This window comes from Kogia breviceps, chromosome 5 (genome assembly GCF_026419965.1).
Source record: "Kogia breviceps isolate mKogBre1 chromosome 5, mKogBre1 haplotype 1, whole genome shotgun sequence".
NCBI classification, from domain to species: Eukaryota; Metazoa; Chordata; class Mammalia; order Artiodactyla; family Physeteridae; genus Kogia; species Kogia breviceps.
In genome coordinates, this window is record NC_081314.1 from 84990053 (window position 1) to 85015058 (window position 25006).

Sequence of the window (25006 nt, forward strand, 5' to 3'; positions counted from 1 at the left end):
GGCAGTGCAGTTTCCTCTCCCCTTGACACTGAGGCAGTGCTGGCACTAGGTGAGGGAGGGTTGCTGTGTGGTTTGTGACACCATCTGGAGGGAACAGCAGGACATCAGGGGGAGCTTCCTCAAATTGCACATAAATAACACTCTGCTTATCCCCTGATTTGACTTAAGTGTTTCTTTTTTTTTTTTTTTTTTTTTGACTTAAGTGTTTCTGAACATCAGAGTTCTCTACCAAGTAAAAGGAAGTTGGGAGGGGAAATACCACCTCTGTAAAATATCACTCAAAGTTAACTGAGTGACTTGCCAGTATTTTGGAGACAGCAAGGAAAGAACAGAAGTGGGGCCTCATCCTTCGCTTTTCAACACAAGAGAAAAAGAGGACTTGTTCTTCAGCAAGTAAGTACATTTACTATTATCTTAATACGGGATAGCTTGGTAGACCTAGTGACCAACAACCTGACTGCTTTTTTTTTTTTTTTTTTTTCGCGGTACGCGGGCCTCTCACTGTTGTGGCCTCTCCCGTTGCGGAGCACAGGCTCCGGACGCACAGGCTCAGCGGCCATGGCTCACAGGCCCAGCCGCTCCGCGGCATGTGGGATCTTCCCGGACCGGGGCACGAACCTGTGTCCCCTGCATCGGCAGGCGGACTCTCAACCACTGCACCACCAGGGAAGCCCCAACCTGACTGCTTTTTAAACAAACATACCATCACTCTTACCTCCAAGATGCATACTTTACCCACAAAGGGCCTTCAGGGGGTCTCTTATTCCAACATACTTGGAGAATCATCATCAGAGTTATGGCCCATTATTTTAAGTTTCCTAGGTGGTAGAAAATATTAATTTTGTAGCCTGAATTTGAGTTTTCCAAAACCAGTAAAATTCTGATGAATAAGTGAATCCAAGCTAATCCTGACTAAAAATGGAGTGTGGCTGATAAAACAATCCAGTTTGGCTGAAAAACTGGCTCAAAGAGGGGTCCCCAACATTTCCCGGGTAGCACTAGACTATGTCTCTGGTGGCAATCTGAGAGGATCACATAGGAGCACAGCTTTCATTTTTATTCCTAAAGTTTAATATATTTACTAAAAAAAAAAAAAAAAAAAAATCAGCTTCTTCACATTATAGTACATAATATAAATAAGTATCCTCACATTATAGTACATAATATAAATAAGTAATGTTTTCAGCATGTCTTTCCTCTTCCCTTTTTACTGACACTTTTCTGTTGATTGAGATCCTTTACCCCTTGAAGACATATTCTTTGTGTAGAAGTATTCAAAAATGGAAACACTTTTTTTTCTATGTTAATATATTAAGAAAGAAGTAGTTTTGTGACTTAAATACTGCCTTGGACAAAATATGCCCTCCCTGGTGCTCTGTGTTTTCGGTATGTTCTGAGGAGAGTCCAAGCTTTCATGGGTGGGCTTGCTGATATCCAGGGCCCTTATAGTTTTCTGTGTTTCTAACAGTCTTCATCATCCCTTCTGGCATTGGGAGAGCTGTGGTTGGTTCTTGGAACATGCATGCACAGACAGGGTCACCTCCACAGAGGTCTGCCAATTTTTGCTTTTCCTTCGAGATTGTGCCGTGATTTAGAGGTTGCTCAGATTACGATCCCTGACTCATTTCAGGCAGGCAACTAACAGGTTTTACAACCCATGGTGGTCCAGTCTTCCTTCCTGTGTGACTTTTATTTTTTCCTTTTCAGGTTGCGAAAATAAATCCATAATATTTTATATTTAGGAGTTTGGACACCCAGGTACACCAACCAGCCTCTCCTCAGTGTGTTTTGCAAACATTGCAAGAGAACCCTCTGTGTAGGGCAATTGAATTGTCTTCTGCCTTGCCTGGTGTAAGCTGTGAGGTGCCCAAGTCTCATGTGGCTTGAAATTGTTTGCTTTTGTTTTCCATCCTCATCAGCAGAAGCCATGGATCACACTCTGAAGTGGGGAACACTCCCACCCAAGCGCCCATACCTCAAGCTCTTTCAGCTCTTGGTGCTGGCTGGTCTTTTTTACTTCTGTTCAGGTAAGCAACCTCCAGGAACTTGACTGAGTCAACTGCTTCAGGGTTTAGAGAGAGGAAATGGTGTTCTCTGTGCTGCCTCCTTCTGTGAGAGAGAAGGGACCTTCAGGGTATTTCAGTTCATTTTAGGGATGAGAAAACAGGTCCAGAGAGGTTAAAGGACCTGCCCTTGATCACACAGCAAGCCAGTGGCCAAGTTAGCTCAAGAACACAGACCTTAAAGGAAATGTGGGGCAGTGTTATTTTAACAAAGCCAAAAGCTGATTCAGAAGGACAGCTTAGAGCTGTGATCTCTTCCACTAGGTGCTTGTTTACATTTTGTGAAACGCTAAGGCACTGGCCTTGGGCTCTGGTTCCCAAACTACATTTCTATGAGACAACACAGCTAAAGTCTTCTGCTTCTAAAACTAAACAATGATGATCTTCTTTCCAAGTTGAAGGGGGAAAAGAAAGTATTGATAGTTGTAACATAGAATCTTCTTAATATTAAAATTTTCTCAATATTTATTTTTATGCTTTAGGTGCTGATGCCTTTGTCAACACAGGCATCTGACATTAAGTAGTATCAGATTTAGCACAAATCATATTTTGAGTTATTTTTAACGTACTATATAGGTATTTCAGGTGTGTCCTACAAAGAATATTTTGACTTTTGGAGGCTTTTGTTCCATCTCAGGTGCTGAACTTGGGGGGCTGTTGGGAAGGGTGGTGCTGATCCTGCTGACAGAGTGGCTCTGACTTTTTGTTTTAAGTCAGAACAAATAAAAGATCTGCTTTGTGCTGAGCAGCATACTATCTGGTTTCATCAAAATAAAGAGGAGCCTTTGCCTCCTGCAGCGTTTCCTAATCTGCAAAGAGCCGAATATCAAAGGGCCTTGTCTTAAGCGCTGGTTACTTAAAACTGCAGCCATCACCAAGAATGACTAAGGTGTGAGGGAGGGCACTGGAGGGAAGGGATTACTGTGACTCTGGTATTTGTACATTGTCTGTCCTGAGCTGTAAAACTTGCTATTTTACACTGCTGCTCAACCAAGAGAACCATGAGTCAAGTTTCACATCAGATTTTGTATATCTGATGGACAGTAATATTTGCAACAGTTACAATTTTCTTCTGGGTAGTCGGGGGCAGCACTCCCAATCTAGAGTCTTCTGGGGAATCTTAATGAGTTTTAAAAGATTTAGAAGGATATTTACAGGCTTCCTAGAAATGTGGTATGTGTGCATGCATGCGTGCAAGCGTATCTGTGTGTGTGTGTGTGTGTGTGTGAGAGAGAGAGAGAGAGAGAGAGAGAGGGAGAGACAGAGAGAGAGAGAGAGAGACAGATGGAAGGGGGGTGAGGAGAAAGAAACAATAAAAAAGAGAGAAAGTATAAAAAGAAAATTAAAACCAAGGCTATAGCAATTATACCAGAAAAGTTAGTCAGGGGCAAATGGAAGGAAATGAACTTTGAGCTAAAGAAAGATATTTAGGAAAGTACCTTGTTCTACAGATTCATCCAGATTTTATTGTTGCTATACTGAGTCAACAAAGGAATCCATGAGTTTCTTTTGTCTGAACACCTACTGTGTATCAGGTGGGCCTTAAAAACTGAGCCTGGGATTCCTGTCCTCAAGGAGATGTGAGTATGTTAGTCGGAGAAGGCAAAACAAACCCACAAGCAAGTGAAGAGCAGTGAAGTGACTGGCCCTGACTGTAAGCGCCCCAGACCTGGGAAAGCTGGGACCAGGGTGGGCTGCGGCGGCAGCGGGGCAGGCTTTACGGTGGAGGACGCGGATGGCAACAGCATTCCGGGCTGAGCAAGCATGAACAAATGCACAAAGGTAGGGATGAGTCAGGGGGAAAAGGTTTATTCTTTTGTTTAATCACTTATGAATTCAACAAACACCGAGCATCTCTTATGTACAAGACACTTTTCTTGGTCCTGGGGACAGGTTGTGAGCAAAATTGACTTGGCTTTTGCCTTCATGGAATTTACAGTCATTAGGAAGAAGATGAAGATTAACCAATCATTCAAATGAATGTATGACCGAGAAACTCTCTGTTTCTCTGCCAGAGGGGACAGTGGTGAGAGTGATCTGGCTGAGGGTGGAAGGAGCAGCATGTGAGGGACACGGAGGAGCAAGGAAGTGAAGGTGGGCAGTTTTGGGGCCGCAGGGAGACAGGGACCAGACTCCATGGGGCCTGAAGGCCAGGGATCTGAATGTTATTTGGAGGCACTGGGAAGCCATAGAAGGATTTTAAGCAGGGGAGCGACACGGTCTCTACCAGTGCTGCCCACTTTAATTATACATGCCAATATCCTGGGGGTCTTGTTAAAGAGCAGTTTCTAGCACAGGGGATTTTTTTGTTTTTTTTTTTATATTGGAGTATAGTTGCTTAACAACGTTGTGTTAGTTTCAGATGTACATCAAAGTGATTCAGTTATACATATCCACTCTTTTTCAAGTTCTTTTCCCATTTAGGTTGTTACAGAATGTTGAGCAGAGTTCCATGTAGCACAGGGGATTTTTAGAGCAGAGAAAATACTCAGTATGATACTGTAATGGTAGATACATGTCGTTGTCAAAACCCATAAGATGTACAGTGCCAAGAGTGACCTCTACTGTAAACTGGACTTTGAGTGATAGTGATGTGTCAGTGTAGCTTCATCGACTGTCACAAACGTACCACTCTGGCGTGGGATATCGGTGGTGGGGAGGCTGTGCCCATGCAGGGGCGGCGGTATACGGGTTACTCTCTGTACCTTACATTTATTTTGCCGTGAACCTAAAACTGCTCTAAAAGGTAAAGTCTGTATATATTTTTTAAAATGCAGTTTCTGCTTAGGTGAGCCTGGGGAGGGGCCTGCATTTCTGTATTTCTAACAAGCAGCCAGGTGATGCTGATGCCGCTAGTCCAAAGACCTTTAGCTTTAGTAGTAAAGCTCTAAATGATATATATATATATTTTTAAATGGTGTTGCTGAAGCATAGAGAATGGCTTGTAGGGCAGCCATAGTGACTGCCAAAACCATTTAGTAGCTTATAGTACGTGATGATAGATAGCTTCAATGAAAACAATGGGATTGGAGGGAGATGGAGGGATTGGAGAATGTGTATGATGTAGAACTGGTGAGGATTTGCCAGACTGAAGTGCAGGCGTGGATTGTGCATGGCCTGTGGGAGACAAGACTGGACAAAGAGAGTGGAGTACAATCACGGAGGACTTTGTTCAGGGCAGGGAATTTGCACACTACCCCCTCCTTTCCTCTCCTGTATAGGAAAGCTGCACTTCCCCCTGACACCCCATCCATTGCTGCCCAGGACAGGGGACCTCTCTTTCCTGCACAGGGTGGGATCAGCAGGGCTCCTCTCCACTTCTAGTTTGGTTTGTGGAGGCAGAAACACTGGACTCATGTGCTCCAGAAACAGGTGGTTGTCTATCATGGGCAGCTTTTCCTCAGAGCTGGGCTCCTCTCAGGGAGACACAGCTCTCAGGGGAGGGGAGAGGCCTTGGGTAGGAGTAGGACAGGGATGCAGGATAGGTGCTGGCCTGGAATTCATGAGGGGGAAAAGGAAAAGGGGAATTCATGAGGAACACTGAGCTAGAGGAAAAGAGTGCCCTCAGAGTGCCACTGTAAACAAAGCCTCTCCCCTCCCACCATGTTCTGTCTGCATGCTGCTGGCCAAGGCGTCCTGAAAGCCACACTTTTTGATATGACTACTGTGATATCAGCTGTTGAAGTCCCTGAGCATTTTAGACATATACTGTTTAGGGAGACACGCAAAAGTAAGGATCAGATTTATAACGAGAATATAGGCTGGGCCTATAGAGGAGAGAAAGTTGGGAGCAATGAAAAAATCAGGTGACAAGTCTAAATCTGTCAGCTGCTGGAGAGCAGATACCTCTTAGCCTCCTTGTGTGCCCAGCACCCAGCCTGGGGCCCACACAAGCCCTGTGGATGCTGGTTCACTTAATCAAAAGCACTTAGAAGGGCCCCAAAAGGTCACTTCCTTTGTGTTAAAGGTCGCACAGACCATTAACAGTAAATCTCCAGGTGGTGGGATTACAAGTGACTTTTATGCTTTTCTGTATTTTTCATTCTTTGCACATTTAATGTGTGTTTCTTCTAGAGTCAGGGAAAACCTTTATTTAAAAAGCACACAAAGGTCCTCAGTGAGATACATTATGGTACACGGGGATATAAGCTGCTGTGCGCACCTGATTCTTTCTTCTTTAGGAGAAGCGGTGGTACAGCCCTGCTGACCATTGCTGGGGTTCACCTCCGAGGAAGGGGCATTGTGGCCAGCCCAGTGTCCACACTGCCTTGCTCTAGTTTGGAGGAACTAGGGGAGACTCATGGCTTCCTAGATTGGGTTTTATTTTTTTAAAGCTATACATTAAATTTTATTATTGTATCTCCCAATTGTCCTGTATGTTTTTTTTTCCCTCTGCAGTGACATAAAATTCACTGTTTTAAAGTGTACGATTCAGTGGTTTTTAGTATAATCACAATGCTGTGAAACCATCACCACGATCTAATTTCAGAACATTTCTATCACTCTAAAAAGAAACTCCATACCCATTAGCTGTCCCTCTCCATTTCCTCTGCCCTGTCTCCTGGTAGCCACTAATCTAATTTCTGTTTCCATGAATTTGCCTATTCTGGACATTTCTTCTAAATGGAGTTATATTATATGTGGCCTTTGTGTATGGTTTCTTTCACTTAGCATAATGTTTTCAAGGTTCATCTATGTTGTAGTAAGTATCAGTACTTCAGGCCATTTTTGGTTGAATAATATTCCATTGTAGATTGAGTTTTGAGAGGTACATTATTTGTCTAAAACTAGTGACCTCTACGCTTGTTGGCAAAAAGTTTCCTCTCTTGGGGGTTTATCAGTGGAGAGTTGAAGTGGTCAGGAAGGGCAGGGGTTGGGGACTTGACTCAGTACAAGTGTCAGCCGGTTACCACAGTGATTCTGGCCACATCCTGGGTGTGATTCAACATGTGAGGTGCTGTGTCTGAGAGAAATAGCCCCATGAAAAAAATCTGTATAGCTTTTACAGTTAATAAAACACTTTACCTCTGGGTGTCATATGACCCCCATGGTAATTATGTGAAGTAAGTCGGGGAGATAGTATTATGCCCATTTTGCAGAAATTATATCTTGGCCCAAGGAGTTTAATCAACTTGTTAAAGGTTATGATTCTAATGCACGGCGGTGGAACCAGATTTCATCTCCTAATGCTTAGCCAGGCATTCAGCAAATATTTATGGAGCACCTACTATGGGCCAGGCCCTGTTCTAGGTTCTGCAGATATGGCAACAAGCAAAACAGATAAAGCCCCTGCTCTCATAGCCCCCAACGTAACTCCAGCTGATATATAGCAGCTGGAGACAAGCTCGAAGAGAAATAAATCAGGGCAAGGGGCTAACAAGTGGCAGGATGGGTGGGGTCAGGGGTCAGGTGAGGGTCCCCCTCACCTCAAGGGGACACCTTCCCTGAAGGAAGCAAGGGACGGGGCTGTGTGAATGTCTGGGGAAGCCAATGGTCCGGGTTGTGTGCCTGGTACCATGTAAGGTTTTACTTGCATTCCCTCACAGAAACCTCAACCCATGTTGTTAGGTAGGTGTTGCTAGGCCAGTTTGTCAAATGGCAAAGCAAGCTCAAAATCCAACTATTTAGGCAGTAATGCTGAGACCTGACTTTCCCCTCCAGAACCACTGAAGCGGACAAAACCCTTCAGAAATCTTTCGACTGTTTTCTTTTAAACGCGTGTAGCAGTCCCTGAGTATGGAAGCCAGGTCCTGGTGGGAATTGCCCAGAAGATTTTGGTTCCTCTTTTCAGTCTGGTTCTTCCTCAGCACCAGTGTCTGGTGAGGGGATCTCACATAGGAACATCGAAGAGCCCATTGATGGTTTGCTGTTGACCTTTAGACAAACACCCACACTTCTCCTCAGATGGCTGGACAAAAACTCCTTAAGAACGATGATTGAAGTTAGCTCACTTTCAGTTAAGATTTCTTTTTGCTAATGTCACCACATGTCAAAATGAGTTAGAAATCCTGGATTCTTTTTGGGGTGGGAATAAACAGGGCACAGGAAAGACACAGTTATTTAGGACCCCAGAGGAGGAAGCCACTTTCTATCATGGGGTCTGTCTGGCCCATAGCAAGACCAGGGTTCCATGTGTCTGACATAACCCCTGAGTGGGATGAAAGACACCAAAAGGTACAAGTTGGGGGTGAGAGGAGGGAGAGAGAGGAAAGGAAACTCTTACGGAAGACCTGCTATGTACTAGGGACTTTTCCACTTACATCATTTTATTTGAATTTAAGTTTACAATGATCCTGAGAGGTAGGCATCATAACATTTTTACAGATGCGGAAACAGGTTAATCAGAAAATGGCCGAGCTGGGACTAGACCCCAAATCAACAGGAATCCATAGTCCATGCACCTTCTACATATCATTTTGCTTTCGTTGTATCTCTTTTTAAAGAGAGTTTGGGTTATTTCACTATTCTTTGCTCCCCTCAAGTATACCTTTTCATTTATTTCCCCCTTTTCAGTTATATTCCCTAAATCTAGGGCTGGCAACGTTCAGCACGACTGTCGGAAGAAGTGCTTTCGATCATTCTGAGGTACTTCACACTGCTGTGAAAATACCTACCATCACAATACTCTCTTCCTAAATGCTGCGGTAGGGCCACATCCAGTCTGATGGAGGCAGGTAGAATAGCTGGTGAGATGGAGAGGTGCTAGTGTCCCATGATCCTACGGCCCAAGGAGAGTGGGCCTGGAAATGAGAGCCCTATCCTAGTGAGACATGGGCCTGCCCAGGGGTTCTGTGTGGCTCTGGGGGATACCGAAGGGAAGATGCAACATGGTAGCACTGGGGGGTTTGTGGGGGTGGTCAGTTGTGAAAGCGCCAGGGCTTTAGAGGAACTCTGCTTTTAGGTCAAGCACACACAGGAAAAGTTAGTATGCCTTCTAAACCAAAAAACCAGAAAATATAGTCTGACAGGGATTTTTGGTGCTACTTATGAGTGCTTAGGAAATAACAAAAAGATGGAGTTTGGATGCTGAAATATTGATATTTCTGCAATATGCTGATGGGAAATGGGCAAATATTTTAAATGGGGACCCTCTAGCAAAACTAGGTTGTAGGGCACCTGTTGTGTGGATTGCAGATAGCCAAGGGAGATGAAGACAAGATATCCATCTGTTTAGGGTAGCTAGAGAGGGCAGAAATTGTCCAGAGGAGTAACCGAGGCCTTGTCGGGTGGGGATGAGGAGGGTCATTTCAGAATGACGTCACGGGGTTAAGCTGGGCCTGGAAGGAAAAGGACTGTTTCTCAAAGCAAAAGAGCCCAGTGATGGAGCCCAGCTGGGAGCAGGCAGTGTGGGCTTACTTATCCTAGAACTGGGCCTCAAATTGGGAAAACCAGTAGACAAGGAGAGTGGCCCAAAAAGTTCTCTGCAAAACTGGGGCAGTTTCCTTGCCTGGGCTTAGTTTCCTCATCTGTAAAATAAGACCACCAAAATGATCAGGGAAATTCCTTCAAAATCTCGCATTCCTTAACTATGACTTCCCTATCCCTGTGGGACTGATAACATTGTCTAACTGGTACTTGGCACTCATATGCTAGGTCTCCTAAAGTCCTTCTTCATTTGGGACTAGTGTGCCTTCTCTCTCATTGTCCATGGACAGACAAATGGATAAAGAAAATGTGGTATATACATACAGTGGAATATTAGTCATTATCATCATATTCTTAAAAAGGAAGGGAATTCTGACACATGTAAAACATGGAGGAACCTGAGGGCATTATGCTGAGTGGAATAAACCAGTCACAAAAAGACAAATACTGTATGATTCCACTTATATTAAGTATCTAAAGTAGTAAAATTCATAGAAACATAAAGTTGAGTGGTGGTTACCAGGGGCTGGAGGGAGGGAGAAAGGGGAGTGGTTTAATGCAGAGTTCCAGATTTGCAAGATGGAAAAGTTCTGTTTCACAACAATGTGAATATACTTGATGCTACTGAGCTGTACATTAAAAAATGGTTAAGATGGTAAAATTTATGTTATTTTTTAATCACAATGTTTTTAATGGAGAAAAAAAGCACTGGAGACCAAAGAAACCAAAATCAAACTGAACACTCCAATCCTGCTTGGTACTGGATACAACACTCAATTCTGTTATCGTCAACTCCAAATTCTTGCTTGTGCAGGCATCTATATTTAATAGATATAAGATCTTGTTCTGTTTGTCTCTCCATAGGTGTTATTCAGGTGACCAAAACAGTGAAAGAAGCAGCGATGCTATCCTGTGATTACAACATATCCACTGAAGAACTGAAGAGAGTTCGCATCTACTGGCAAAAGGATAATGAAATGGTGCTGGCTGTCATGTCTGGAAAAGTGAAGGTGTGGCCCAGGTACGAGAACCGCACCATCACTGACGTCACCAATAACCTCTGCATTGTGATCCTGGCTCTGCGCCTATCAGACAATGGCACCTACACCTGTGTTATCCAGAAGCCTGAGAAAGGGTCTTACAAACTGGAGCACTTGACTTCGGTGAAGTTAATGGTCAGAGGTCAGTGGAACTTTCTGATTTTCAATAAGCCGGCAGATTCTTGATGCCCTTAAAGACATACTCCTATTGATTTAAGTGGAAATTTTACCAGAGAGGGGTATATCTCACTTCATTTCTTAGGGTTGAGTCTCTAGTTTTACAGTGAACCCTAACTGTTTTCTTGGGATGTCCTGGACATATCTATTAGTTGCATTTCTTGCACTTTGACAATCCAAGTTCATGACAGTCACCCTGGAGCACTATAATGACCTGAAGTATCTTCTGAATCATAAAGGGACACATTTGATTTGATGTAGCTATACTATTAACTGGATTTGATCCAGTAATATATTCTTGTAAAATATGTTGAAAGGTATAAGAGCAATGCAGGCATAAATACTATGGCTATTGTACTATTATATTTATTGTATATTTGAAGCTCTCCTCTAACGGTCATTCCTACAAAGTTAGATGTTAGAGAACTGTGAAGGGCAGGGTAGGAAGAAGCCGTGACTTAACCACAGGTGATACTGCTAGAGGATACTAGTATATCCTGAGCCCTCATTGAGAAATGGCAGCCCTGGGACATTCCCTCATACTTGAAATTCAAACACATTTCTTTTTCTTCCTGGGCACTTGAGGCTTTAGTGGAAAGGCTCATACCTTTTAATAAAAGATAATAATTAACCTTGATATCAGTTAACTTAAGTGGATCCTTAGTGAGTCTTCACTGTTCTTCCCTGGTTTTGGTCTTCAGTTATGTTGAATCTTTAGCTGTAACATCCAGATCATACCTAAAGCTTAGGAGGTAAGCCAAATTTACATGGAATTATCTTGAACTTCACACTGTGTATTCCCTAACCGTGGAGAGAGCAAATGATCATATGGTGGTGAGATGTGAGGGGTTCTGAGAAGCCCACCTCCTCCAAAATTCAGACCTGCGTCGATTCCTGGAATTCCCACTATTATAGCCTCTCCTGCTAATTTCAGCATTTTTTCCTCACAAGATTACTGTTAAAGATAAAAATGTGTTCCCTGGGGGAGATGGCACCACAGACATATTAGCCTGTATTAGTTAATTACATTAGATACATAGTTAGTTCTCTAACAGAATATCTGGACAGAAGTAGACTCAGAACATGTACATTTTGATAGAAAGATAAAGAAGAAAATCCAATGAGAAGAGGCAGAGTTTCAGGGAGGGCAGGCCCTAGTAGCAGGTTATCATAGGAGACCAAGGACAGCTAAAGCGGTAGCATGGGAGTGCTGAGGGCCTCAAAAAGGAGAGTGGGGCACCAAAATCAGGTAAGGGAAGACGAAAATGGAAACTCCGCTTGCTTAATTAGACACAGAACCAATTCTGGTATTTCCAATTGAGTCAGTTAGAACAGTGCTTCCAAAATGATCCCCCTATGACTTAGGGATGTTGTTAAAATGCAGATTCAAATGCAGCAGGTCTGGCACTTCTAACAGGGAGGTCTGGCCTCCCTGGTGAGGCCTGTGCTGCTGCTGAGGATTGCAGTTTGAGAAGCAAGGCCAAGGTGACCAATTGTCCTGTTCTGCCCAGGACTGAGGGGTTTCCTTGGACATGAGATTTTCAGTGCTAATACTGAGAAAGTCTCAGGCTAACTGGGACAAGTTGCTTTCTCTATATTTGCTAAATGATATAATAACAGCATCGTATCAATGGATGAAAGCCTTCATTAAGCAGCATATTTGAGGACCCAGTTAATATATTAACTAGGTTAATGGATTTTTACCTTTCTAAAACATATGTACCTTTTCCTTTCCTAATAAGATATTCTTACCCTACCTATTAAGAGTGGTGAAAATTTGGGTTAATTGATTAAAATGAGAGACAAAAGAAGAATTCTTTGATGGTTCACAGTCTTGCAAAGCCTTAGGAACTGTTACTCTAAACAGATCACCTTATAGAAGGGATAGGAGACAGAGCTTAGGCTGTTCTAAGCCCAGCCAGACTTTGAAAAGATGGTTTTTAATATGATCCTTGGTATTAGTGGCATACTTGTGGATAAATGTTTCTTAGAAAAGCAAAGTGCAGAAATGAACATGAATCATAATTAGGATATGAGTTACTTGGACTTGTTATTCCAAGTTATAACATAACATACTGATGTTATGAGAAACAAACAGAATATTCTTGTTGTTAGCAACCAGTGTAATTATTTGATCTTATAGGAAAAGTTAAAGGAGTAAAAAATAATAATGTCAACTAAAAATGGCTCGAGAAAATGTCAAACTTAATTTAGGAACAGGATTAATTCAAAAAAGAAAGGTGACTCTATCCCTAACCAAATCCAAGTTTTTCTTTTTCTTGGCATTTATAGTCACTTGTCATAGCTTTGTGCCACCAGGCAGTCCTGGAAGCTTTCACCTGGCAACTTGATTTAAATGAGGGAACTCATTTAAAAGAGGACAAATTTAAGACTCACATTAGTCTATTAACTAACTTCCTGTGTGTCAGGCTCTATTCTGTGTGATTTATATTAACAATGTCATTTAATTCTTACAATGCTGGGAGGCAGGTATTATTATCCCCATATTACAGATGAGCAAACTAAGACTAAAAGTGGTTAAGTAATTGGCCCAGTGTTAAAAGGCAAAACTGGTTATAAAACCTAGTCTTGGGACTTCCCTGGTGGTGCAGTGGTTAAGAATCTGCCTGCCAACGTAGGAGACATGGGTTCCAGCCCTGGTCTGGGAAGGTCCCACATGCCGCGGAGCAACTGGACCCGTAAGCCACAACTACTGAGCCTGCACTCTAGAGCCCGCATGCCACAGCTACTGAAGCCGGCGTGCCTAGAGCCCGCGCTCTGCAACAAGAGAAACCACCGCAATGAGAAGCCTGTGCGCGGCAACGAAGAGTAGCCCCTGCTTACCGCAACTAGAGAAAGACCACGCACAGCAACGAAGACCCAAAGCAGCCAAAAATAAATAAATAAAAACAAAACAAAAAACCTGGTCTTGATGACCACTGTGCTATACTACATCTCTCTGTGAGACTCTGAATTCTGAAAATAAAACTAATACATAAGATGAAGTATGGGGGGATTGGTTCCCCACATTTACGCTAAGAAGTGTAAATTCTTTAAGCCTAACAATACGTGAGGAAGAGGTGAGGGGAGTTTTATCCTATGTTCCCTGCAGTCATTTCACTATGCTTTGCTTTACTTTAGTATCTTATTAGGGGGCAAATACACAAATGAAAGAGTGCCTAAAGTACCTTGGAGGAATATTAGGAAGGTCTCTCTGTCCTCATAAGGCATATCAGAACAGCAAGGGAATCAGGAAAGTACAGTGGTTGAGATTACAGGCTCAATAGTGTAAAATTTGGACAGAGGTTTATCTGATTAAAGACTACTTTTGAAAAAGTAAGGTAATGCTAAACAAACTTTAGAGTAGTGTTACCTCAGGTGTGGGAAGTAGGGAGACAGTAAAGTTAAGACCATACAAGTAGATTTACACAAGTTACTGTCAATATTCTGGTTCTCAGTTTGGACGGTGGGTTCCCAGGTGTTCAGTATAGTATGAATTAATAAATAGATACATAAGAGAGCTACTTTGTATACCTCAAAAATTAGGAAGAAAGAGAAGAAAAAGAAGTAAAAGGAAGGAAAGGAAAGGAAAAGAAAAGAAGACAGACATACTTTAATCTGCTTGTTTATATCTCTAATACCATGGCATTAGTATTTTTCTGAGAATATATTTTTCAATATAATCTTATTTTTAAAGTTTTAATAAAACAGCAATGTTTGAAGCTCCAAAAAAAAAAAGAAAGAAAAGAAAAGAAGTCAGGGGAAGGGAAAGGTCTGGTATCAGAAAAACTTGAATTCAAATCCCAGTTTTGCCACTTATTGGTTTTGATTTCTCTAGACCTCAATTTGATTATTTATAAAGTGAAACATTGTATTAGGTTAAATCATATGAAATTACTGATATTTGACCTTTTTTGATCTACAACCTACCTACAACCTACCTCCTAGGGTTGTTGTAAAGACAAAATGAGATAATGTCCAGACCTAAGAAACATTAACGTGTTGTCTATTGTTTTTTCTTCACCTCTTACAAATGCAAGTATTGATACTATGTCAGTATTTATTCACATGAACCTACTTCTTTCTTTAATAAGTGCCCTCCTACCTCCTTATGAAGAATTGATATAACCAATTCAAACCAAAGTTAGTCTTTGGATTATACATAAATATTAATGACATGGGAAGTTGTGAACTGTATTATTCTTATTAAAACTAGGTATTTATTAAAAATATAAACACACACACAAATATGTAGTGATATGTACTTACAGCCTTTTTCTTTCTTCAGCTGACTTCCCTATCCCTAGTATAACTGATCTTGGAAATCCATTTCCTAACATCAGAAGGATAATTTGCTCAACCTCTGGAGGTTTTCCAAAGCCTCACCTTTCCTGGTTGGAAAATGGAGAAGAATTAAATTCTACCAATACAACACTTTCCCAGGATCCTGAAACTGAGCTCTACACGATTAGCAGTGAACTGGATTTCAATATGACAAGCAACCACAGCTTTGTGTGTCTTGTCAAGTATGGAGGCTTAACAGTGTCACAGACCTTCACCTGGCAAAAATGTAAGTGATATTGTTCTGGGAAGTTTCTGCTGTGTAGAGTCTAAAAAGAAAATAACTCAGCAAGATGCATCACAGAATTATGTATATCAACTCTGATAGTATTTCTTTTGCAGTATTTTTAGACATGCAAATAAAATAATGATGAAAGTATTACTATGACTTATTAAGGTCACTGTACAAGGTTTGACTGTGTTACTAGACTAATTTTATTTTCTTTAATAAACATTCTAAAATTTAGACATCCAAGTAAGTTCTATCCATCAAGTCAACATCTTAGGAAGTTATTATAACAATATTGTTGTGATTGAAAGCACTAAAAATTGTCCTTCTTTGGAATTGCTCTCTGGGCTTTGGCACTTTCATTTTGGGGGCCCCCTCCCCATGGTCCCATGATGTCAAATCATTGTCTTTTGAGGGTGAATGGAGCTTTTAAGAACTACTGGGTCATTCAGAACCAAGTCTGGTAAAGAAGGTGAATGACAAACTATTTGAGGACAATGCCTGAAAAAATTGGTCATTTTTAACCAAAACCGTGACCAAATAGTTTACCCTACATGTAGTAAACTTATAGAATTTTCTTTCCCCAAGAGGTGAAATCATCTGAAAATATAAAATGGAAAAAGGGGCTTTTATAAATTTATGCATATTAAACCCATAATGGGTTATTACAGAAGAACTCAGATACTTGAAATACATTTCTAACTTGTTTGGCTGATTATATGGAGCACCACCAGGCTTCTCCCCACCCCTAGCCCCACTTATAACAATATGTTTTGTGGCTGCATAGTAAAATTTATACATCGAGTATATTATGTGTAGTATGTCTTACATCTTCCTCTTATTTTTGCTTGTAGTAGAGGAGATATTTTAGATGGTCTAGTAGTTCATCTTAGTGAATGATTTACCCTAGATCTTTCTATCTTGAGTGGATTCTTTATTTTCCTCAATAGGTAATGAGATAAAATTTTGGGGGAAAATTAGTCCAAATTTTGACATGATTTTATTAATAGTCCAAACTCATCTCTTATGTATTCTAAAGAATTTATAAAAATGAATTTTTAATCCTATAGTAAAAAGTTTTTTAAAAAAATAATTCCGCATTCTTGTCACTTTATTGATGTATAATTATTTAACCAATTTTAGATTATCATGACTAAGGTAGACACTATTACACAAATTAGTAACAGCAGCTTCAATTATATTTTATTTTGGACATCATTTATATTTGGAATATGAGTACATATGATATTCTAGGGCAAGGGTTGACAAAAATTTTCAGAAAAGGGCCAGATAGTAAATATTTATTCTTTACAGGTCATATGGTCTCTGGCAACAACTCAGTTCTGCTGTTATAGCATGAAAGCAGCCATAGTAAAGACATAAATGAATGACATAGCTGTGTTCTAACAAAATTTTATTTAAAAAATAGGTGGTAAGCCAGGTTTGGCCTGTGCGTGGTAGTTTGTTAACTTATAGGAAATAGAATGCAGTCCTTTATATAAAAGGATGGAGCTATTATTTAAAGATGATTTAGACTGTCCAGTTTTATCATCTTTTCCCTAGTTTGCCTTCTCTCAATTCTTCCTTCACGCTAAGGATGAGCAGTATCCCTTTTCACAATAATTCAAAATACTAGTTCTTTGTCCTATTTGGTCCACATTCACAATGACTAACGGAGAGATGATTAACAGTATGTGTTTAATCATTCCTTCTTTCATTCAGTTTTTATTAAGTAGTTATCACATACCAAGCATCTTGCTAGGCACCAGTGGTGTCTTTGTGGTCAGAGAGCTTTAAATACTTCAGATCTCACGAACTGGATGGCAAGTATCATTTAGAGTCAAAAGCAAATAATGCATTTGTGGGGGAGGTCAAGGGGTGACTGCATAAACAAACGTAAATTAGGTGTATAGTTGATAGGAATAGTTATAAGTCAATGTGAATAAAGCTTTACTATTTAAATACCCACTGTTTACCCCAAATTTATGAATTAAACAGATTGGGTCTATGGCTCTTTTAGCCTGGGCCTGCCCAATTTGTTAACCCTTGATGTACTGGAAGGTATATGTGTGTGTGTGGAAGGGGTGAATCAGGCAGTCCCACTCAGGCTGTCTAATGAGCTATATGTGCAGATGTCCTCACACAACTATGCATTTGGGATTTTGGGTCTGCCCTGTGGTGCCTTACCAGGTTCCTAAAAGGCATCACGACAGAGCAGGTTTGCTGCTACTGGTTCCCCCTTCTCTCTCTTAAACACATACCTTCTTTCCAGGCTGAGTGAGGCTTGAGGATGGATGAGGAGTGACCTCCAAGAGGAAGCCAGTAGTGAGTTGGAACTTGTGACACATCTAGACTCCCAGGATAATAACAAGAGCTTCTTTGTTATTTTGGGTGTCATTCTGGTCTGCAGAGGCCAACCCTGCTAATCACTCAATGTCTCCACCCAATCTGGTGTTTTAGAGAAAAAATTAAAAAATGACTTTCCCTAGTCTCTAAGTAATAGGTGCTCTATGGTCAAATGTGCATTTTATAATGATCACTGTGGCAGAATGTGTAGGAATTATTAAAGCCTAGAAAACCAGAGGCAACGAGACCAAAATAAAGTCGACTAAGTTGGAGATCAGAAAAACCTGAACGAAGGCAGTTGCTGCAGGAGATTTGGAGAAAAGGAATCAGTTGCAGAGATTTTCTCAATACAGCATAGAAAGCCAGTGGGAGCTACTGGGCAGTGAGCACAAAGGCAAGCCTCCCCTTTTATTTGGGTCACTGATGGTGTTGCCATTCATTGAAATGGGAGAATGCAGGTGGTAGATAAGCTTTGGAAAGAATATATGGATACTGAGTTCAATTTTAGTCAGGTGGAGATGCTGGCATCCAACCATATAGTCAACGGCTGGAAATACAAATTTGGGGCTCAGAAATGAGATCAGAAATATGGTATATGGATTTAGAAATCAGCTGGTGTTTCCAAACTTGGGTGTGGATGAGATCACCCCATGATTACTGGGGCCAGTGAGAGGAGAATGGGACCACAGATGGAACCATGGGGAACAACAGTAGTTAAAGGACAAGAAGAGGAAGAAGAGCCTACAGAGAAAACTGAGTCACAACAAACAAACTGAAGAATGTGGTGTCATAGACGTCCCAGGAGGAAAAGTGTCAACTGGGCCGAATGCTGATGAGAAGTCCAATAGGCTAAAGACCGAAATTTATCCCCAAGGCTTGTAATCAGAAAAATGAGAAACGGTACTTTAGTAAATGCTCAATATTTATTTGTAAGCCATTCCAGAGAAATCAGAAGAGGATGAGCTGCTAATATTCCTTTGTGTCCCTGCCCTTCCCCAGATGTTGCTAACTATTCCTCAAAGGGGTTGAAAATAAATGGTGTAGCTGTTGCTCCTGAGCAGCAGGGACTGACAGCAGTACCGCAAACACCCTTCTACGTCCACCCGTATCCTTCCTCGTGTGCCCTGTCTTTTCTCTGTTCCGTGTTCTACAGCTGATAGCCAGTTTGTAGAGCTCTCCTTCAGGAGGATCCTACCTACTACCAAGCCACATCCACGCTTGGTTCTTTGCTGGATCTCTTCTATTCTTCCAGAAGCTGTAGGCTGTATGATGAAAAATGTGTATCTGATAATGAATGCAAAGTGGCTTCTGTAGCTTTAGGCAGCAACTGTAAGGTGTGTGTGTGTGTGTGTGTGTGTGTGTGTGTGTGTGTGTGTGTGTGTGTTAAAGAGGACACCCTAAAAGGGAGAAGGCATGACAGAGCTGCAGAAGGAAAAATAAGGTATATCTAGAACACAATATCAACTATTAGTAGCAATACATAGTAATATCAGCTATAGAAATGAGATATGAAGACAAGATAGCTTTGAAAGGCTTTCCTGAGAATCTTTTTTCTAATGCCAACTTAACTCAGTAAATGCAAAAGTTCAAATTTTCTTTTTCACATTTAGTATCTGACATCTGGTATTAGTTGCCCATAAGTATGTGTCTGATTAAAGAGTTATGCAAGAAAAATGCTAGAAGCTGCATTTTGGAGAGCTGACCAGGCAAAACAGTGAAAAATGCTTTACAGTTATGTCAATATAAGGGGCACAGAATGGGTATCAGGCAGTTGGAAACACATTAGAGCTGACACTATTCTTTTCCTTCAGCAGCCAAACCAGCCCCTTCTGATAATCAGCTCCTGCTCTGGGCCGTTATTACCCCAGTCTCAGCATGTGGGATTTCTGTGATCATTGCAGTAACACTAACATGCCTGTCCTCCAGTAAGTAATATTGTACTATCACAACGATCTCAATTCCTGGACACCCAAACTCTACCAGTATGGGTCAGCACCTCTCCGAGGTTTTAGCCTATTTTATTCTCATTTTTGGAGCAAATCTATGGAAACTTTAGTGTCTCCTTTACTTGTCTCAGCAAGTTCTGTTCATTCACTGGACAGATATTTCTTGGACACCTACTATGTGCCTGGTACTCTACTAGGTACTGGAGTTACAAAGATGAGAGATCACTGCCCTCAAGACACATTCTAGTTTAGTCCTTTTATTTTTCCCCTAAATGTATAATATTTTCTGGAGACACTGAGGCTTGCTAACTAAATTGAAAACATATCTGATACAAAGTGGTAGTCTAATCTTTGATTTGGAATTGGAGGAAAGGCAGAATGACAAGGTTTAAGGGCAAGATTCATTTTCTTGGAGGAAGGTAAGATGCACTAATGAGATGTAGTTGAGCAACTATATGGCCACAGGTGATTTTACCAATTCTCAATTCTTCAGAATTTATTTTTGGATGAAAGATCAGGAGTGAGGAAAGAAGAGATATCTAGGATTTTTTTCCCTATGAATCTAACTTTTCGGCTTTACACATATGCTACCCTCAATCTGTAATTAAATGAAGAGGAACTGCTAGGCCAGAGCTAAGGCTATAGTCACCATGAAGGAACACCAACCTTTCTTGGAGTAGAAATCTAGTACACCGAGCAAAGAAAATTGGAAGACCAACATCTGCTGATTTCCCCAACTTTCAGCACAAAAAAATGTCAAGGCTCGAGGAAGTGACTAGAGACTCTTTGTTATGAACAGCCTACCCCATGGGTAGGATAAAGAGGTCTGGTGGGCTCAAGGATGTTTCTAATACAGATTGTGAACCTCTCCAGAGTTTTTCATCCTTAGTACTATTGACTTTGGGAGCTGTATAATTCTTTGTTTGGGGGGGCTGATCTGTGCATTGTAGGATGTTTAGCAGCATCCCTAGCTTGCCCCCGTTGTGACAGCCAAAGATGTTTCTAGACATTGCACATGTCCCCCGGGGGGTGATGGTGGTGGTGTCTGTGGAAATCACCCCTGGTTGAGAACCACTACTCTAGTTCTAAGCCAGTTGAAGTTTTGCTGAAATACACGGGCATGATTTAAGGGAAACTTACCTACCTAGAGTTTTATTGCTTGTGCTTTGTCCTCAAGGACATGCGGCAAGATGGAGAGAGAGAAGGAGGAATAAGGAGAGCATGGAAATGGAAAGGATCTCCCCATCTACATAGGATCTGTGGAAGGATTGGGCTGACCAGAACACCTCGAGGTATCTTCTCTACCAGTGTGGGATATGTGAGATCTTGTGCTCATGAACACAGGGTTTTCTTCCTCTCAGTACCAAATTTAAGATCTTCTACTGCTACACCTTTTCAAAATCCACATTCAATGTACTCTAAACAGATGGTTGGCACCTCTCTCCTTTCTCCCCACATAAAATTTGCTTATTGTAACCTCTTCCTTTGCCGTGCCATTGTGCCATCTTGAAATGTTCCCCTCTTGTCAGTCAACTCAGTGTCTTTCAGGATCTGTCAAACATGTGTACTATTCCTGGGCTATCTCCTTATTCTGATCACTCCTTTTTCCCTGTATCCCTCAGTACTGTTGGACACAGACTGGGGTCACTCTGTACTAATTCAGTAACATCTCATTGATCTGTCTGCCTCTTACTAACAGAGTCATCTCCCACTGACCCAATTACAGAGCAGAATTTCATAAACAATTACCTCTCCGTGTCATTTTCTCACTTAAAAACAGAAGAGACCCCAGGGTCCACAGGAAAAGTTTCAGAACTTTTTACTTTCCACATTCCAGTTGATCTCTTCAGCCTAAACATCCTCAGTTGTTTCTATTGTTCTTCACACGGCAGTTTCCAGAAGCTCCATGTGAACACACTAAATGTCAATAAATGGTGTCCAAAACTTTAGATTTGATCTGATTCTACATACCATGGGGTAGTTACTATTCATCCAAGGATGTTAAGAAAGCCTAAACACAGCATTAGCTTTTGTGAATCACACTATTAATTTATATCAATTTTGTGCTATCCTAAAATCCCCAGGTCTTTTCAGGTAAGAGAACATTGAGACATTAGAATCCAAAAGACTGACATCAGGACCAGGGTAAACCACTATAAATCAGTTTCCATAAACAGTTTGGACTTGTGAAGGTTAGGGTAACAGCGGCATTAAAAAATGAGATTCTGCAGAGTTAACCTTTAAAAAGAAAAGAAAGTGAACTATAATACCTGAGACTTACATAACAGGTTATGTTTCACAAACGCATTATTTCATTTCACCATATAAAAATCTCTATGAGCACGATCTTTCTATCTCCGTTTTATGGGAGAGAAACCCAAGGCTCCCAGAGGTTGAGTGATCTGCCTAAAGTCAGACAAATAAGGAGCAAAACCAGGACCCAAACTCGACATCAAGCTCAGGTTCCTTTCACAGCAGCATAGCAGCCTATGCATATATTTTCCCCACAGCAGTCTCTCAGCTTCCTATCCTTTCTTTTCAACTTCTTGCTCATTCTCCAGGATGCCCTTCCCAGGATGTTCCCCTCAGTTCTGCAGTTACCTAGCATTTCCCTGACTTTCCTTCCATCTTAAAAGTTTTCTGCTCAGTCAGCTGATCCTTCATAATGAAGCCAGGAACCCAGTCTCCTTCACAAGCATTCTGTGGCCATCTTGCCCAGTTCAAGCAGTTCTGCCTGACCACTAGAGCAGCGCTCTCTCTAGCACGCCACTCTCCACCCTGGGTTTATTTTCATGTGCCGTGTCTTATATCCTTTACCAAATTGTAGGCTTACTGAGAAGAGCAAGCATGCCTGATACACCTTTGTTTGCCCCACACATAGGTGAGTGAGTGCCTTGATCTATAATGTTTGGTTGGCTGGTGATAGCTGGTGCTTAATATTTGCCTGATATTTCATGTAGTAAAAATTGTCAGACTTGTCCTAAATTCTCCCATAATTTAGACTTGCCTTTATGTTCTTTAGCCATCAAGATTAATATCTACAATGTTACCTCAAACTGGGAATACACTTGTGATAAAAAAAATATAAAAATTTTTAATGTTTTTTCAGGTCCCACCTCCATCTGAGATCGACGTCTTCTTGGAGCTTCCTCAAATGGCCAGGATTATCCCACCTCGACCTTCATACATCTGTTCTCTAGGAGCCTCTTCACTCCAGTGGCTTTGCTGAAAGTGATTAGAGGAGTATGATGGGGACAGAAGTAGCTCTGGTGACCCTGACCAAGGATTTTGGAAACACAGAATTCTTTAGGCCTGGAAGAGACACTAGTGAATACTAACTACTCTTACTAATGACAAGGACATCGAGTCCTGGAAGGTGACTTGAATTGTAAAGGCCAGGGCCAGAACCCAGATTTCCTGGCTCTGATGCTCTTTTCCTTCATCAATCCAGCTTTGTGCTATTAACTGGTATGTGTGTGTACACACACACACACGCATCAGTCAAAGTGCTTCTGGAAACAGAATTTATCCAGTATCAATCAGGTCAATTTCAGAGGCTTGATCTGATGAAGGAATGGAGAAGGATGTTATGTTGTTAAAAGCGATCTAATGTTAATGTGTGGGAAGTATGGTGTATGTACACCTAGATGAGGATAATGGAAATATTACTGTTTAGCCAGTACTTCATTTTCATTGTGCTCTCCTTTGTTCTCCCACTTCTCTACTAGGTCCAGGAGGAAGTAGATCCATCTAAAACTAATTTCCTCTGACAGGTAGAATGAATGACTTATACAGTAAGTCCCCTACATACGAATGAGTTCCATTTAAGTCCAATTTGTTTGTAAGTCCAACAAAGTTAGCTTAGGTACCTGACTAACACAGCGGCTATACACCGCTGATTTTACGCTTGCTTCTGGACATGCTGGGCTTGAAGTAAAGATACTGTTACTACTGTACTCTATACAGTACTGTAAAGTACACAAAAGCATAATGATGCATGCACGTGACAACGTATGCCAGACACCTGAACTAACTTACGTGATTGGACATGCGAACACACGTTCGGATCTTCAAAAGTTCGCAACTTGTTAGTAAGTGCAAACAGAATGAATTTATTTTTTGTTTTGTAAAGTAAATCAAACTTACCAGGTCAAACAAGAATAGATTTTGTTGAACTGGTTTTTTTTCTTTTAATAGGGAGCAACTAAAAAATAAATCAATACTATGAAAAGCCCAGATGAATGCTTCTTGATAATTCCTTGGAAAAATTTGGTAAGCCAAAGTAAATACTGTATTAGAGAACAAGGGCATAGCAAAATACTTAATACACACTGCTAACCTCTGTGGTTAAGACTGACACAACCAATAAACTGTTGAGGAAAATGCAAACTTCTCTAAGAAAAGATTTAGCAAAAGTTGTGCACGTGTACAAAACAAACTTTTTTTTCTATTTAAAATTTATGAACTAATCAATAACTTGTTCTAGAAAGTACCTGCAAATGAAAACAGCTTCATAAGTTCATTTTTGTAATAAAAATTGGTGTATCTATTGTTACTTCAAAGACATATAAAGGAATTAAAATTTATTTTTAGTTAAATTAAAAAAAAAAAACAGTTCACAACTTGAATGTTGGTATGTAGGGGACTTACACCTCAAAGCAATAGTAAGGTTGGAGAGTGATAATTTGTTTAGTTCACATTGGACTGATACTCTCCTTAAATGGCTTTATGCTAGTTTAATCTCATTTGTAAAATCTTTATGAGAAGGTTCTCATTTAAAATGAGATAGCTTTTATGTATGTACTAAAGAGTAAGCTGTCTTTAGCAGGAACTGATTAAAGTAATGAAAACAGCATTCCATAGGGCTTCCTTAGATCTCTAAAGTGGCTTTTCCTCCATGGTATTTCTGGATCCCTCTGACATCAGCAGAGAATTGAAAAGAAGAAGTGGCCAATTGCTGTTCCTACATTACTTAACTCATGACTCCTCTTTCTCTGAAATTGCTTTCCATGCTCATTGGACCAGGAGTGGACGTGACTTAACCTGGGGCAATCAGACATTCTCATTTGAAAATCTGGAGTTGCACAGCAAGTTGACCATGTTTCTCAAATGGGGCTGGATTTAAAACGTTTAATTTTGGTAGCTGTAAAGGGGCTAGATTACTCTATATAGTCTAAGGAACAGAGGTACACTTTTAAACGGTTGCTCACAGAACAAAATTACAAGAATTTAAACAAACAAACAGCAACCAAAAATAAAACCACGACAGGAGTTGCCACATTTAGTTAAGATTCATAATCCTTGGACATGATCAAAAGGAGACCTCTAGAAGTAACCACAAAACAGTACAAACCTAAGAGACAGCTTACTTGTACTTTAAATAAATTATAGTAAACTACTGCTTATTACATTTAATAAATGTTACTACTATTTTTTCAAGGAATAGTACTTTTTACTTTTATTATTCTGATATTTTTGTGATATGAATAAAATTACTTT

General features: G+C 40.8%; 1 protein-coding gene across 3 annotated transcripts; it reads left to right on the top strand.

The window, feature by feature from the left end:
• The first annotated feature begins 308 nt into the window (after nt 1-308).
• On the top strand, nt 309-25006 carry CD80 (CD80 molecule). Of its 3 annotated transcripts, none has more exons than XM_067034543.1 (7): nt 309-393; nt 1920-2027; nt 10293-10610; nt 14934-15215; nt 19376-19486; nt 20685-20799; nt 22617-25006. In XM_067034543.1, exons 2-6 carry the CDS (start codon nt 1928-1930, stop codon nt 20759-20761), a joined length of 888 nt encoding a protein of 295 aa, XP_066890644.1. In that variant the 5' UTR covers nt 309-393; nt 1920-1927; the 3' UTR covers nt 20762-20799; nt 22617-25006. The 3 variants fall into 3 exon arrangements, with proteins under 3 accessions (XP_066890644.1, XP_066890642.1, XP_066890643.1); XM_067034541.1 differs by having other exon boundaries at nt 19373-19486; nt 22617-24757; XM_067034542.1 differs by having other exon boundaries at nt 384-393; nt 1923-2027; nt 19373-19486; nt 22617-24757.